The sequence below is a fragment of the Myodes glareolus genome, chromosome 6 (genome assembly GCF_982192425.1).
Source record: "Myodes glareolus chromosome 6, mMyoGla1.1, whole genome shotgun sequence".
NCBI classification, from domain to species: Eukaryota; Metazoa; Chordata; class Mammalia; order Rodentia; family Cricetidae; genus Myodes; species Myodes glareolus.
This window is the reverse complement of record NC_142031.1, coordinates 69,035,558-69,050,965: the sequence shown is the minus strand read 5'-3', so window position 1 is coordinate 69,050,965 and position 15,408 is coordinate 69,035,558. Positions and strand designations below refer to the sequence as shown.

The 15,408-nt window shown below is 36.1% G+C and overlaps 1 protein-coding gene and 1 pseudogene across 4 annotated transcripts in view; one reads left to right on the top strand and one right to left on the bottom strand.

Moving 5' to 3' along the window:
• Atad2b (ATPase family AAA domain containing 2B) overlaps positions 1-15,408 on the top strand; it is a 146,666-nt gene that overhangs the window by 82,265 nt on the left and 48,993 nt on the right. For all 4 annotated transcript variants that reach the window (XM_085690878.2, XM_085690877.2, XM_085690876.2 and 1 more), the window contains exons 19-20: positions 9,548-9,733; positions 15,065-15,200. In XM_085690878.2, the coding sequence (XP_085547004.1) occupies positions 9,548-9,733; positions 15,065-15,200 (322 nt within the window). The remainder of the gene's footprint in view (positions 1-9,547; positions 9,734-15,064; positions 15,201-15,408) is intronic.
• On the bottom strand, positions 4,634-4,734 carry LOC125404193 (U6 spliceosomal RNA; annotated as a pseudogene).

Genomic DNA, 15,408 nt, shown 5'->3' with positions numbered 1-15,408 from the left:
ATCAAGATTGATATAAGATGAGCCTAGACTATATTGTGCATACCCTTTTTGCTAGCTTCTCACCTCTGCTAAAAAAAAAAGAAAGAAAAAAGAAAATTTACTTTGTATTTATAAGGAGAAAAAAATAACCAATTAAAAAAGATTTTTACCTTTACATGTAAAGGAAAGTCACATGATTTGTTTAAAGTTACTAAAAACAACTTAATTATGGAAACACTGGAGATGCTGGATATTTGTATTTAGTTAAATGAAAATGTAAATTTATTTAACTATTTCAGGGCATTGTTAGACATTTTTTACTTATAAAATTTAAAGTAATATATTCCTTTGAGCCAGAATTATGTATTTATGAATTTTTTCCCCACAAGATCTGTTAGCTACAAGTCACCCATTGTCAGATGCATAAAGCTATGCATCCATGGCTTTGTACATACTGACAAACCAAATAATTCATAAACTGAAAGTCCCTTAATGGAGAACGGGTAAAGCAGGTGTGTGTAGCTTATATGCTGTGAGGTCGTCAACAGAGATGAGGGTGTTTTACACAGGTTGATAGGAAAGTGAAGAAGGCATGCAAACAGTCCCTAAAATCTGTTCGTAAATGGTGCTTTGATTTAGGAGCAGGAATTTGTGTAATTGGAAATGATTTAACTTTAGTGTTTGTTTCCTATATGTCTTATGTTTTAATTTTGTGGTGATGAGGATCTCCTAGGGCCTTGTGCATATTGACTGATGCTCTTTTGTGGAACCAGTTTTTCAGCCAACTTTATGCAGATTGTGGTTACAAATATAAAGGAGAAAAGATCTCACCTAAAATAGCAACTATTGTAGTGTTTTTAACTTTTTTTTATTTTATGGCATTTATATTTGACTGTATCAAGCAAGTGAAAGATGAAATAGCTTTGAAGGAGCTAGGTGTGGTGTTGTCCCTGTATTCCCAGTTACTTAGAGGTTGAAACAGGAGGATCGTTTCAGCCCTGATGTACAAGATCAGCCAGCGTAGTTTAGTGAGGTTTCCTTCCCTCTGCTTTTTCTTTGTTGTGTGCGCACATCGAGACCAGAAGTTAGCCTGCAGCATCATTTCTCAGGTGCCTCCAACTTTATTTTTGAGATGGGGTCTCCTACTAGAACCTGGGACTGTGTGATTAGGCCACGTTGACTGGCCAGAGAACTCAATATCCTCTCGTTTCCACCTCCCCAGCACTGGAATTACAAGTGCATGCTCCCATGTGTGTCTTTTGATGTTTGTGGCAGGGGTCAAAGTGAGGTCTCCATGCTTGATGTTAAAAACTGTCTTTCCCATCTGTCACCAAATTCTGTCTCTTTAAATAATGAAAAACAAGAAACAAGACCAATTTGGTGGGTTGTCTTGGCTAAACCCTATAATCCCAGCACCCTGGAAGGCTGAGGTAAAGATTTCCACAAGGTCCAGCACAGCTGGAGCTTAAGTATATGACACTTGGGGAAAAAAAAGTCATATTAAAAGAGAACCATTTTTAAAATGAGAGAACCTCTGTTCTGCAGTTGTCTAGTGTGTCTGCTGTGTGTATAGAGATTCAGATTATAGGTTTGTGTAGTAAAGCATGAGTAAGCAGTACTCAGGACGCCTTGTGGTGAACTGCAGCTTCATAGTCCAGGAGTCTAGGCTTTGTTAAGAAAGAATCATACTTGGCTAAATAGGTATTCTAACTTTATATTTTTTGCTCTTTTTCATTTTTGGCTTTCTTTTTTTCTCCATGTTGATGGGGAAAGTAGAAGGAGAGAGGTATTCTTTGGTAGGAGAAAAAATTATAAAGACCCTTGGTTTTCACCCTTTGGTTATTATAATGCTGAGAAAACTCAGTGCAGCTGAAGGGCTTCTTAGAGCTCATGCTTAAATAAAGTCTTGCCTGGAGCTGTGCAGTAGGATCTCCCAGACCACAACTCACTGAACATTGCCAGGGACCAGCTAATCACTGTTTATTTGTGTCTTAAGATTTTTTTCCTCCCTCCCTCCCTCCCTCCCTCTCTCTCTCCTTCCCCTCTCTTTCTTCTTTCTTCCTTCTTTTGTGGGTGGGGGTTTGAGACAGAGTTTCTCTCTATAGATTTGTCTTGAACTCACTCTGTAGACCAAGTTGGCCTAAAGACACCCACCTGCCTCTGCTTCCCAAGTGCTGGGATTAAAGGAGTACACCACCACCACCTGGCACAATTTTTTTAAATTTATAAATGTAGTAGTTTTTCAACAATGTATCCAAAAAAGAGATTGATATTTAATAAGACTGATTTTTATTTTTAAATTTATTTATTATGTATATAATGTTCTGCCTGCAGGCCAGAGAAGGCACCAGATCTCATTACACGTGGCTGTAATTATATGGTTGCTGGAAATTGAACTCAGGATCTTTGGAAGAGCAGTCAGTGCTCTTAACTCCTGTGCCATCTCTCTAGCCCCAAGACTAATTTTTTAATAACTCAGAAAGGTCAGCAAATCTGGTTGTAAATTGATATGATAACATTCTAGGGTAGAGGGTGTGATTCAGGTACATATAAAAAGTTGCTTTCTTTGGTACCCCTTCCTTCCTTTTGGCCTGCTTGCCTGCCTGCCTGCCTGCCTGCCTCTCTGCCCTGAGGATCAGCTCTAAGTAATTGTGTAACTGAAGGGTCAATCTGTGTCAAGTCGTTATTTTTTTTCCTTGTGTAACAGCCCTAGCTGTCCTAGAAATAGCTCTGTAGACCAGGCTGGCCTCCAACTCACAGAGATCAGCCTGCCTCTGCCTCCTGAGTGCTGGGATTAAAGGCATGTGCCACTACCACCCGGCTGGAAAATTACTCTTAGCATGAGTTTCTCTAATGCATGTGATTTCTTTCCACATTTATTTATTTGTATGTATGCATGTGCACACACATGTGCCATGTATATATGTGGAGGCCAGAGAAAAACTTTTGGAAGATAGTTCTTTCTAGCATGTGTGTTCTTGGGATTGACTTCAAAAGTTTTTACCCACTGGTACCATCTAACATACTTAATACAAAGTAGGTTGGATATTTAATAGTGTAGTATGAACATGGAAAGAGGGACGAAATCTTAAGTGACCTTTAAAGGGGTGTATTTTTATGCATGATAAAATGAAAAAAAAAAGAGCCCTTATGGTATTCTTTACACTATGTGGATGGTGGTAACTTTGTTCTTTAAAACATACACAGCAAAATGTATAGCAAAACTTTCTTTAGCCACCTGACTGCCTGGAATCTTAGTTAATAGTAGGAATGAAATGTATCAGAGAAGTTAATGCCTACTGAGGAGTTTCCCTTATTGTTTAAGATTTAGTGTGTCTTAGAATTGCTTTGAGGCATTTACTGAAATTTCTTACTCTTTTACTCTAGACCCACAGGTCCTAGTTTACTGATTTTTGAATAGGTTTCAGGAACTTGCATTTTAAACATGTACCCCAATGTATTATCATTCTATGTCTTAACTAGATCAATTTTGAGATACAGTACTCAGCAGTCTGTGGTCATTAGTAGGTATAATAAGGTTTTGTTTGTGTACACATATTGCTCTTACGTTATTGAGCATGTCAGTACTCCAAGGTGAATGGGAAATCATATTTACGACTGCTATTTAAGTTCATATATAGTTTTTGAGCCCTACAATACACCCTCGGGTGTTAGTAATCTATAGTAAGAGACTTCTTGGGATTAGTATATAATAAAGTAGAATAAAAATAACATAACAGTATCAGCGTGTTAGCACTTGGAGGTGGACACAGGTAGAGCAGGAGTTTAGCATCGTCCTTGGCTGCATAATGAGTTGAAGGTCACCCTGAATTACGTGAAACATTCTCTCTTCCCTTAAAACTCACAAGAGACAAAAAAAAGACTAAAAATCAACAATAACGTGATTCCACTTATATTTTCACTTATTTTTCATTCTTAAAGAATGAATACTGCCTCCTATATTGTTCTCATTATTGACTTAGAAAAAAGGTCAAATATTATATTTAAAATTAATCTATATGTGGTTTTTCCTTTTTTAAAGATTTTTTATTATTTTAATTATCTGTATATATCTGTATATATACAGATGAATGCAAGTGCCCTAGAGATCAGAAATATGAGATTCTCCTGGAGTGGGAGTTTCAGGCAGGTGTAAGCTGCGTGGATGCTGGTAATTGAACTCAGGTCCTCAGGAAGAGAAGCATTTACTCTTAACCACTGAGCTGTATCTCTAGCCCCTTTATGTGGTTTATCAAAAGCTTAGAATTTAGGTATTGTATAGTGTTTATTTTAGTGAAAATTTTAGTATTTTTCTATTCCCAGAAAGAGTTTCTGAAAGTTCCCGGGGAAAACCTTTTTTGACTAGTACTAAAGTACTTTAGTACTACTAAGTACTACTGTAATACTGCTAAACACTACTTTCGTACTAAGTACTACTTTAGTACTACTAAGTACTACTTTAGCACTAAGTACTTTAGCACTATCAAGTACTAAAGGATTAATATTTACAGCAGTTCATCACCCCCTTTTAGTTTACTTAAAAGTTTTTTATACAGCGATCATGTTCATTCCCCAGCTATTTCCAGAGCCTCCCTCCTTTCCTACCCACCCAACTTTATATTCTCTCCTCTCTCTTCCTATCTTCTCTCTCTCAAAAATTATGGAACACTTCACAAATTTGCATGCTGTCTTTGTTCAGGGGCTATGCTAATCTCCTGTATTGTTCCAGTTTTAATGTATGTGCTGCTGAAGCACACACACTCTGATTGTTTTGTGTTCATTCACCTGGTGTCTGGGTCTTTCTGTGGCGTACACTCTCCTTGAGTTTGTAAGTTAATTAAGTTGTATTGCTTGAGGATATGTAACAGTTGCTGAGTTCTAAAAGTCTTTAAGGAATAAAAATATCAGATAATTTAACTTCCACAGAGGTTGTTTTGTAGTATTGCCACAGTTCAGAAACCAGTATAGGTGTGCTTCATCCCTGGCTGGTTTTGTACTTATGTACAAAAATTTGGTGCCTCTTTTTCCTGAACCTTTAGTTTTCAGAGGTTAGACATGTCTTGCTTTCACAGAACATGCTTAGTAGATCTTAGGTGAATAGAATATAAATGTAGGGAAATGATGTCAATAGAATAAATCATCAGCGATATTACGTATCTTGTGATAGCAAGATACAAGGAACCCATTAGTGGTTTAACATTGTTGTAAAAATTGAATTTTATCTCCTCAAATTTTACTTTTAGCTGTGTTTCATAAATTTAGTATATTTATAATATTAAGTAATAGTAAGTAACTATGTCAAATTCTGGAAGTTTCTTGGTGACATAAAGATGTTCACCTCTTTTTTGTGATAGCCCCTTTTAGTCAAGTCAGAGCATAGCTGGCTTTGAGCTTTCTGCTTTATTCACATTTGAGTTTGATGTTTTTTCATCTAGATTTCAATTTTTAAACAAAATAGCAGTTTTATAATGGAACTATAAATTCTTAACTTAAAAAATGCACAGAGCTGTGTATATAGCTCATTGGTCGAACACTGAGCAACTTATGTAAGACTTTGGGTCTGATTCCCAGAGCTGCCAAAATGAAGAAAGAAAATGGGGAAAACTTTCACACAGAGAGGTCTGTGGACATACGTGAGGCAAGTGCTCTGCCCCTGAACAGTACTCCCAGCCCCCGAACTCTTCAATTTGTTGCTAAAGTACTGTCTTGTAGGCTTGGCTTTTCAGATAACTAGAACTCTTAGAAGTACAGTTTGTATCAGTAGTGCTCCCCTGATTTGGGTATATCTAGCTCCAGTAGCTTGGGTTTTGCCTTTGATATTTAACAGGAGTAATTAAAGGAACTTAGTTAAAAGACTAATATCTGGGTCAAGAAGGATGCCGAAAAGAAATGAAAATGAAGTGTGAACAGACATTGGTGTTTGTTCATTTTACTTGTGCAAGAGTGCTGGTCATATCAGAGGTATTTTGAAACGGTTGGTTCAGTAATTTGGCCTACTGTCTTTTTTTCTCTATAACAGTTTTTCTGTTTTCTACTACACCTTGCACATCCACCAATCCAAGACACCTTATAGGTGAGTATTTTCCTAGTTCTCAAATGGCATCAGTTGTTCCCAGCTAGGTGCCACTTCATTAAAACTAGACTCTATTTTTCTACTCTGAATTACAGTTATTTTAGACCATAACTTTAAAAGTTACCAACAGGGGATTTAGCTCAGTGACACTTGGCTATTGTGTGCAAAGCCCTGGGTTCCATCCCCAGAACCTTCCATCCTCAACATCAAAACACAGTCTCATGATCATGGGTAAACTACTGAAGGATTACTTTTACATTACTCCCAAACCAATAACTCACAATTCACAATAGGATTGCATTTCTTTTTTCTGATGTTTATACTCAAGAATTTTAAAATGCTAGTTTCAGGCTTGTTATTTACTTTAAGTGCTCCCAATTGAACTTAGGTTCAAATATATATATATATATATATATATATATATATATATATATATATATATATATATATTTAGTTTAAAAAACTGGGAAATTCTGGCTTGATAGATAACTCAGCAGTTAAGAGCACTAGCTACTCTTCCAGAGGTTCTGAGTTCAATTCCTGTTAACCACATGGTGACTCACACTCAGGTATAGTGGGGTCTGATGTCCTTTTCTGGCATAAAGTTGATAGAACATTCATATACATAAAATAAATAAATCTTTTTAAAAAATAGGAAATTAGAACAAGTTGGTTTTATACTTAAAAATATGAAAGCTTACTATAGTATTGTGAGATACAAACCAAGGAATTAAAAGGGAAAATACTTTAATAGTGTTTTTTAGTTTTTCTAGAACATAAACATGGTTCCCAACTAAAAGCTTAAAAGAAACATGGAAATAATCTCTAGATGTTGTTTATCTCATGTAGTCTCCTGTCGTTAAGTTCCACTATACTAGTGGACTAGAAAGTAGAAAGGTGAAGCGTTTAGGATTTCTCTCTCTTTGTGTTAGACTTACCTGCTTAGGCTTTCTAATACGGTTTTTAAGTTCTATAAGGAAAGGGGTATTTTCCTAGAGGCACCAGAAATAACAGAATGCTATGTTCATATTGTAAATTTTGGAGAGGTTTTGATAAAAAGAAAAAGGAAATTGAAACAAACCCATATCTTTGAGAATTGGTGATGTTTGTGTGTAGTTTATGGCTGCCAGGCAGTCAGTGCACTAGTTGGACTGCATTGTTTAACATCTGGTTTATGAAGTTCTTATTATCCCTAACCTTCTGTGCAGTGTGTACTCACTCTGATACATGGTAACAGCTCAATATTTTCAACATGTATTCCTAGACAATCTAACAGGAGCACTAGAATGACAGGCAAAAATTATTTTTGTGCAGGAATGTTTTGCTTTCTCTGTTATCACACTGGGCATGTGGTGATAACTTGCATGGCTAAATTTAGTGGTTGATTTATGAAGTTTATGAGTAAGCTATTGTTTGCTTGTATTTTGCTTTGGTTACCTGTCTCTCTTTCCTAATTTACCAGAACACACAGGGGAATTAGATAGTGGCAGTAAGAATTAGTTACTGTCTTCCTCATACCATGACTGATCTTGGCGACATACAGTAATTTTTTTTTAAATAAATGTCTCAGTTGCCTTTGAACTTCTGTGTGATTTGTTCCTTTTGCCAATTATTTATGCTATTCTGCTTTTATGAAGTTCTGTGAGAACTTTGAGGAGGGAAAGAAAACATGAATTTTTAAGATTTAGGATAAGAGTATTTTATGTAAAAGTTAGCATTTGTGAGTCCTGAAGTAGAACCGGGTTGCACAGCTGCTCTGGATTGGTGGATATGCAAATATCAAGAAAGGAAGGAGTACACGTGTGAGAAGGAACATCACATGTTTCTTCATGCTTGGGGGAGAGTCTATGTGCGCCTCTGGTTACTTACTGAGTTGGCAGCACATATCATGTTATTCAAAAGGTTTAATGTATAAAATATTATTGAATAAATTCATATAATTGGTAAGCATGCTCTTGAAATAAAAATAATTCTTTTTATTTTTTAGAAAATTTCTGTATTTCTCATAATTTTTGCCTGTATGTTTATTTACTTGTGTGTGTGTGTGTGTGTGAGTGATAGAGAGGGAGAGGGAGGGAGAGAGAGAGAGAGAGAGATCTTGCTATAGCCCAGGTTGGCTTCAGACTTGATATGTAGTCCCATCTGTCTTGGAACTTGCAGTTCTTTTACCTCAGCCACCTACAAAGTTAGAATTATAGACGTGTATTACTACGTCTGCTCCTGATAATTTCTGCTAGGTTCTAATTTATCTTTCATTACAAAGGCTCAACACAGTTTGTTTAAAATGAGGGAAATAACTAGAAAATAGAACTTTCAAGTTAGTTAAAGAGATATTGTCAGATGTTCTTGTTTATATCTAAACTTGTTAAAAGCAATGACAAGATTGTATATTAACATGCAAGAATTCAATGATGGGATCAACAGCTGTTAGCTTCCCATAGAGGAGAGAAGCTTTGGTTTACTAGTCTGGTTCTTACTGTTGTGTGTTTGCCGAGCATGACGAGAAATATCGTTTTTAACAACAGAGGAAATATCATTTTGAATTTTCTGATAATGGAATGTCTCAGAGCTCCTTGCTCATTTATCTATTGATTGATTGTGACTTTTCAAGACAGGGTTACTCTTGGCTACCCTGGATAGCCTTGACTATCCTGGAACTTGCTTTGAAGACCAGGCAGGCCTTGAACTCACAGAAGTCTGCCTACCTTCTGAGTGCTGGGATTAAAAGCATATGTCAGTCACTACTGTCCAGTTCATTAATGATTCTTTTGAGGAGTAAGGATATTTTGTGACTATGAAGAATTGAAGCTTAAGTAATAGAAAGAGGTGAATAAGTGTGTAAGCAGAAAGTTCACTAAATTTAAGCTCCAGGGTAGTACAACATGGCCAAAATATGTATTCAAGTGTTGAGTGATTTTAGGCCCTATGCCTAAGTATTTCAACTATGTTGTCTTTTTCTTCCTTACTGAAGCTCACTAACTCTTAAATTAGCATAGGCAATAGAAATGTTATGCTTATTTTTCATTTGCAGCATATTTTATAGTGGTATGTCTTGTTGTACATGATAAATAAAATAATTTTCTACCTTTATCTTATTAATCTGTACTGAATAGGAGTAGTTAAATTGCAAAATACCCTTTTTGGGATGAAGCAAGAATACATAGGAGTTACATATATAGACTTGCATATCTTATCTTGAAATAATTAATTTTGAAGATAATTGATATATGTAATGCACACAGGGGTTGCTATGTAGGCTTTAGAGTATTCAGTTTGAGAGCTGGGCAGTGGTGGCACACACCTTTAATCCCACCTTTAATCAGGAAGTAGAGGCAGATGGATCTGTGTGAGTTCGAGGCCAGCCTGGTCTATAAGAGCTAGTTCCAGGACAGACACCAAAGCTACACAGAGAAACCCTGTCTCAAGGGGTGTGTGTGTGTGTGGGGGGAGAGAATACTCAATTTGAGCTTTAAAAAACACTGATTCTTTTTTTAGATATTTCGAGAAGCTCGAAGAACAGTACCTAGTGTTGTTTATATGCCTCATATTGGTGATTGGTGGGAAGCTGTCAGCGAGACTGTGAGAGCAACTTTTCTGACCCTGCTACAGGATATACCATCCTTTTCACCTATATTTTTATTGTCTACCTCTGAAACCATGTACAGTGAGCTCCCTGAAGAGGTAAGAAGCTCCTCAATATTTATTTTGCCTTATTGTTAAAAAAATAGTTGACTTGTTAAATTAAACAACTTTTAATTAGAATAAAATCAGGGTTTTTATACAAGATCTACAGCTTATTAGCCACCATTCTTGTTTGCTATAATCTTCCTTACTGCTGTGACGACTGAGACAGTTCATGTGTGGAATAGAGCCTGACATGTGACTCCTCAGAAAGCCGAGCTCTTCCATCACCAGGCCCTTCATGATGGTCCTCTTCATTCTTCTTTATGAGATCAGTTGATGGGATTTGACATGTAGCTTTTCATTAGTAGGGGTATATTTTATTCGAGTTAAATATTATTGTACATTTTTGTTTTAAAAATATAACTGAAATTTACTTTTGAGTTCAGACTTAAAGTCTTTATTAATTGAGGGGAAGAAATTGGCATTGAATGAAATTGCTTAAAAAATTTTAATATCCCAGTCTTTCTTGATCTTCAAATGGTGTATTTTAGAAGTACTTAGTGAGAAATAGTTTTTTAGGAGATACAGTAAAATAAAGTTCATCTAAAATATTTATGTTTTATGTAATATAAGCATGATTATGTAGAATTTTGTGATTAAAGTGTTTATTTCCTGAGTTCTTTCATGTTTCACCTTTTGTTAGTTGTTTTGATAGAATAAATATGAATAATTTGTTGCTCTTGTAGGAAAGCAATTTTTAAATTTTATAGTAATATAATTAATAATTATTATTGTATGTATATATTGTATGTGCATATGCAGGTCATGATGTATATGTCAGAAGACAACTTTGGGGAGTCAGCTCCCTCCTCCATTCTGAGTTCTACAGATCAAACTCAGATTATCAGGCTTGTGTGGTAAATATCTATGCCTCCTGAGACCTCTTACTGGCCTGAGTAGAATAGTTAATTTATTGAAACCTTTTTTATTTTTAAATTGTGTGTGCTTGAGTGTGTGTGTGTGTGTGTGTGTGTGTGTGTGTTCGTTCGTTCAAGGGCACACAAAGGCCAGAAACTGCAGTGACAGACAGTTAGTAGTTAGCTTTCTGTCATGAGTTCTAGGACCTGAATTTGGGTCCCACTAACAATGCTGTAAGAGTAGCCACCCACTAACAATGCTGAGCCATTCATTTGTTCCAAATGATTTTTGGCTATTTAATATATGATAGCATATAAAGACTATTAATCATAACTTTAGTTTATTATTAATAGAGGATATAATTTAGAAAAATCAAGGTACTGATTGCAGCTGAAACATTAGAAGTTTGTTAGCATTGAACTTAAGATTTCAGCTTCTTCTCCTTTTATATAATGTTCTACATTTTTAGCTCCCCACCCCCACCCTGAGACAAGGTTTCTCTGTACTTTGGAGCCTGTCCTGGAACTAGTTTTTGTAGACCAGGCTGGCCTCGAACTCACAGAGATTCGCTTGCCTCTGCCTCCCGAGTGCTGGGATTAAAAGCGTGCACCATCACCACCCAGGTATATTTTTAGCTTTTATGAATCATAGATATTAATAATTTCTACATTTTGGGGTGAAGATTATATGAATTCTCTGTATACTGATTGTATAATTGTGCAATTTAAAAATATTATGTAATAAGTACTATTGTAAATGGAAAAGGTTTGCATCTATCATATGTGTGTATGTATGTATTTATATGCATCTATCCATCCATCCATCCATCTATCCCTGGCTAGTCTCAAGCTCATGACAGTCCTCTTGCAGTAGTCCCTAAATAGCCTTCTAAATGTGAGCAACCATGCCTGGTTCTTCTCTATTTTTCAACAAACTATTTCCATGGTACTCTTGTGTTGGTATTAGGACAAAATAGAACCTCTTTTATATTCTCTTAATGTTTCTGTCTTCTAGTCCAGTAGTCCAGAAAAACAACAGAACTCTTTATGTTTATTTTCATATTTTCTTAAACATTTAGTATGCATCTATTTCATAATAGAAATAACTATTACTAGAATATTGGGTTAAATGAATGTTTTTATTTTGAGGAACTGTGTTCATGTGTCATACAATGTTTCTCAAAAGCTTTAGAAGTCATTGCTCTGTGCTAACAAAGGCTGTGGAGTTGCAGTGACTTACTCAGGGTCTCACCACTGTTTAATGACAGAGCAAAGATTTGTATTAAAGCGTCTCTGATTTCGAATATCATGCACTAATAGTAATTCTTTTAAAACTTTTAATTCTATTGTTTATATTTATGGGTGTTTTTGCCAGCATGTGTGTCTGTGCACCTTGTGTGTGCTTAGTATCTACAAAAACAAGAAGGCCCTTTAATAAAATTAGCTATTTAGTTTCAGATCCTCTGAAATGGAGTTAAAGACATTTATCAGCTGCCATGTTGGTGCTGGGAACTGAACCTGGGTCCTGGAGGAAGAACCGGTGCTCTTAACCATTGAGCCATCTCTTCAGCCCTCCAAATTTATTTGGATTGTCTTTATTTAAGGGGCACAGCATGGTGTTTTGGTATAAGGCCAAAACCAAGGAGTTATTTTCTTCTAGGATTGTATAGCCATGTCTTACAATTAGGTTTTTGTTCCATGTTCAGTTGTCCCCTCCCCACAGTGTCCAATTTCTTATTCATTCAACATCTTTTATATTTATTGAATGGAGGTAGAGGAGGAGTGGATGGAGATGGGGATAAATGGGATCTGCAACTTTGAAGGCTCTTGGAAGTAAGCATAGGTGGAAAACTTCAAAACACCATGTTTGATAGTGAGTTCTTGGACATGACACCAAAAAAGCAAAAACAAACAAAAAGTGCTATATATAAATAAGTTAGATCTTAAAAAATTTTAAAGCTTTTATATATTACTGGACACTATTGATAGAATGAAAGGTAAACAAAAAATGGGAGAAATACTTGAAACAATAAGAAAAGCTTTTTTGTTTGTTTGTTTGTTTATTTTGGTTTTGTTTTTCGAGACAGGGTTTCTCTGTGGCTTTGGAGCCTATCCTGGAACTAGCTCTTGTAGACCAGGCTGGCCTCGAACTCACAGAGATCTGCCTGCCTCTGCCTCTCAAGTGCGGGGGATTAAAGGTATGCACCACCACCACCAGGCAACAATAAGAAAAGATTTTATCAGGAAGTTTAGAGTCTAGAAGGTAGAAGACCTAAAACCAAACAAACAAAAAATCAAAGACAGTGTTAAGTGTCATTGTGACAAATGTGGATGGTGTAAAAGGATTTAAGTAGTATATCCTGGAAAAGAGAGTAGTGTATGGAAAGCCTAGGTAAGTGGACAGATGAGAGGTGATTGCTGAGATGAGAACTACCGACTTAGGTTTACTTTGAATTTTCATGTAAGGTATGATGGGATAGTCTATCAAATCTCTAAAAGTCTAGTTTATTGACAGCAGAACCAAGATTCCAGAGGATACAGTGAAACAGACTTGGTAGGGAAAGAGCAGAACATGGGAAATACAAAGAAATACAAATACGTCTTTGATCCATTTGTACTTGAGTTTTGTGCATGGTGATAGATATGGATCTATTACCATTCTTCTGTGTTGATATCCTGTTATGCCAGAACCATTTGTTAAAAAATACTTTCTTTTTTTTCCATTTGATATTTTTTTGCTTCAAAAATCAGGTGTTCAAAAGTGTGTGGATTAATCCGGGTATTCAATTCAGTTCCATTGGTCCTCCTGTCTTATACCAATACCAGGCTGTTTTCAGTACTGTAGCTCTGTAGTACAGTTTGAAGTCAGGGATGGTGATGCCTCCAGAAATTCTTTTATTGTACAGGAAGCCAGCCACACTGAACCTCATAGAGGAGAAAGTGGGAAGTACACTTGAATGCATTAGCACATGAGACCACTTCCTAAATATAACCCCAGTAGCACGGACACTAAGAGAAACAATTAATAAATGGGACCTCCTGAAACTGAAAAGCTTCTGTAAAGCAAAGGACACGGTTAACAAGACAAAATGGCAGCTACAGAATGGGAAAAGATCTTCATCAACCCCACATTGGACAGAGGTCTGATCTCCAAAATATACAAAGAACTCAAGAAATTAGTCATCAAAAGAATAAATAATCCAATAGAAAGTGGAGTACAGATCTAAACAAAGAACTCTCAACATAGGAATCTAAAATAGCCGAAAGACATCTAAGGAAATGATCAACATCATTAATTGTCAGAGAAATGCAAATCAAAACAATTCTGAGATTCCATCTTACACCTATTAGAATGACCAACATCAAAAACACTGATGACAACTTATGCTGGAAAGGATGTGGGGTAAAGGGAACACTCCAACATTGCTGGAGGGAGTGTAAACTGGTACAGACTCTTTGGATATCAGTGTGGAGATTACTCAGAAAATTAGGAAACAACCTTTTTCAAGAACTAGCAATAACACTTTTGGATTGTGCCACAAGGACATGTGCTCAACTATGTACATAGCAGCATTGTTTGTCATAGCCAGAACCTGGAAACCACCTAAATGCCCCTCAACTGAAGAATGGATAAGGAAAATATGGTACATTTACACAGTGGAGTACTACGCAGTAATGACATCTTGAAATTTGCAGGCAAATGGATGGATCTAGAAAACATCATATTGAGTGAGGTAACCCAGACCCAGAAAGACAATTATCATATGTATTCATAAGTGGTTTTTAAACATAAAGCAAAGAAAACCAGCATACAAATCACAATCCCAGAGAACCTAGACAACAAAGGGGGACCCTAAGAGAGACATACATGGATCTGATATACATGGGTAGTAGAAAAAGACAAGCTCTCCTGAGTAAATTGGGAACATGGGGACCTTGGGAGAGGATTGAAGATAGAGGAGTGACAGGGAGGGGAGCAGAGAAAAATATAGAGCTCAATAAAAATCAATTAAAAAAAAGAAATACAAATATGAAGATTTTATTTGTTTGTTTTTGTCTTTCAAGACAAGGTTTCTGTGTAATGCTGACTGTCCTGGAACTTACTCTGTAGACAAGGCTGAAAGAAATATCAGGATTTTAAAAAGTTATTGTTAATATGCTTCCAGCTCCTGATTCTAAATAATTATTTTTTGGTTCTATGTAATAACTCTTTGAGATATGTCTAACAATCAGTTTAATCAACTTTTGGATTTGCTTTTGTCTGATGATCTTTACATATATATTGCCTTATCACTTTTTAAGTACTTGGACAATTGGACATTTTTCCATTGTGTTTTAGTTTATGAAACCATACCTTTTGCCAGAAGAATAAATGTTCAATGTTTTAAGAATGGTACTAGATATTGGAGGAACTGTAATTTGATTTAATATGTATGCTTTTAATTTTCTCTTTCTTTGTTTATATGTATAGGTTAAATGTATCTTTAGAATACAATATGAAGAGGTATTATATATTCAAAGGCCTATTGAAGAAGATCGAAGAAAATTTTTTCAAGAACTTATACTCCATCAGGCATCATTGGCACCACCACGAAGGAAACATACTGGTAAGTCCCAAAAGCCTTTAAGAAAAATGACAGAATGGAATTAAGAAATATTCAGGTCCTATGCTGGTTCCTTCCCTGTCCGACTGGAGTTGGTGAGTTCCCATTAGCTCAGGTAAACTGTTTTTCAGTGGGTAACCCCATCACAGTCTTGACCTCTTTGTTCATATTTTCACTCCTCCCACTCTTCAACTGGACTTTGGGAGCTTAG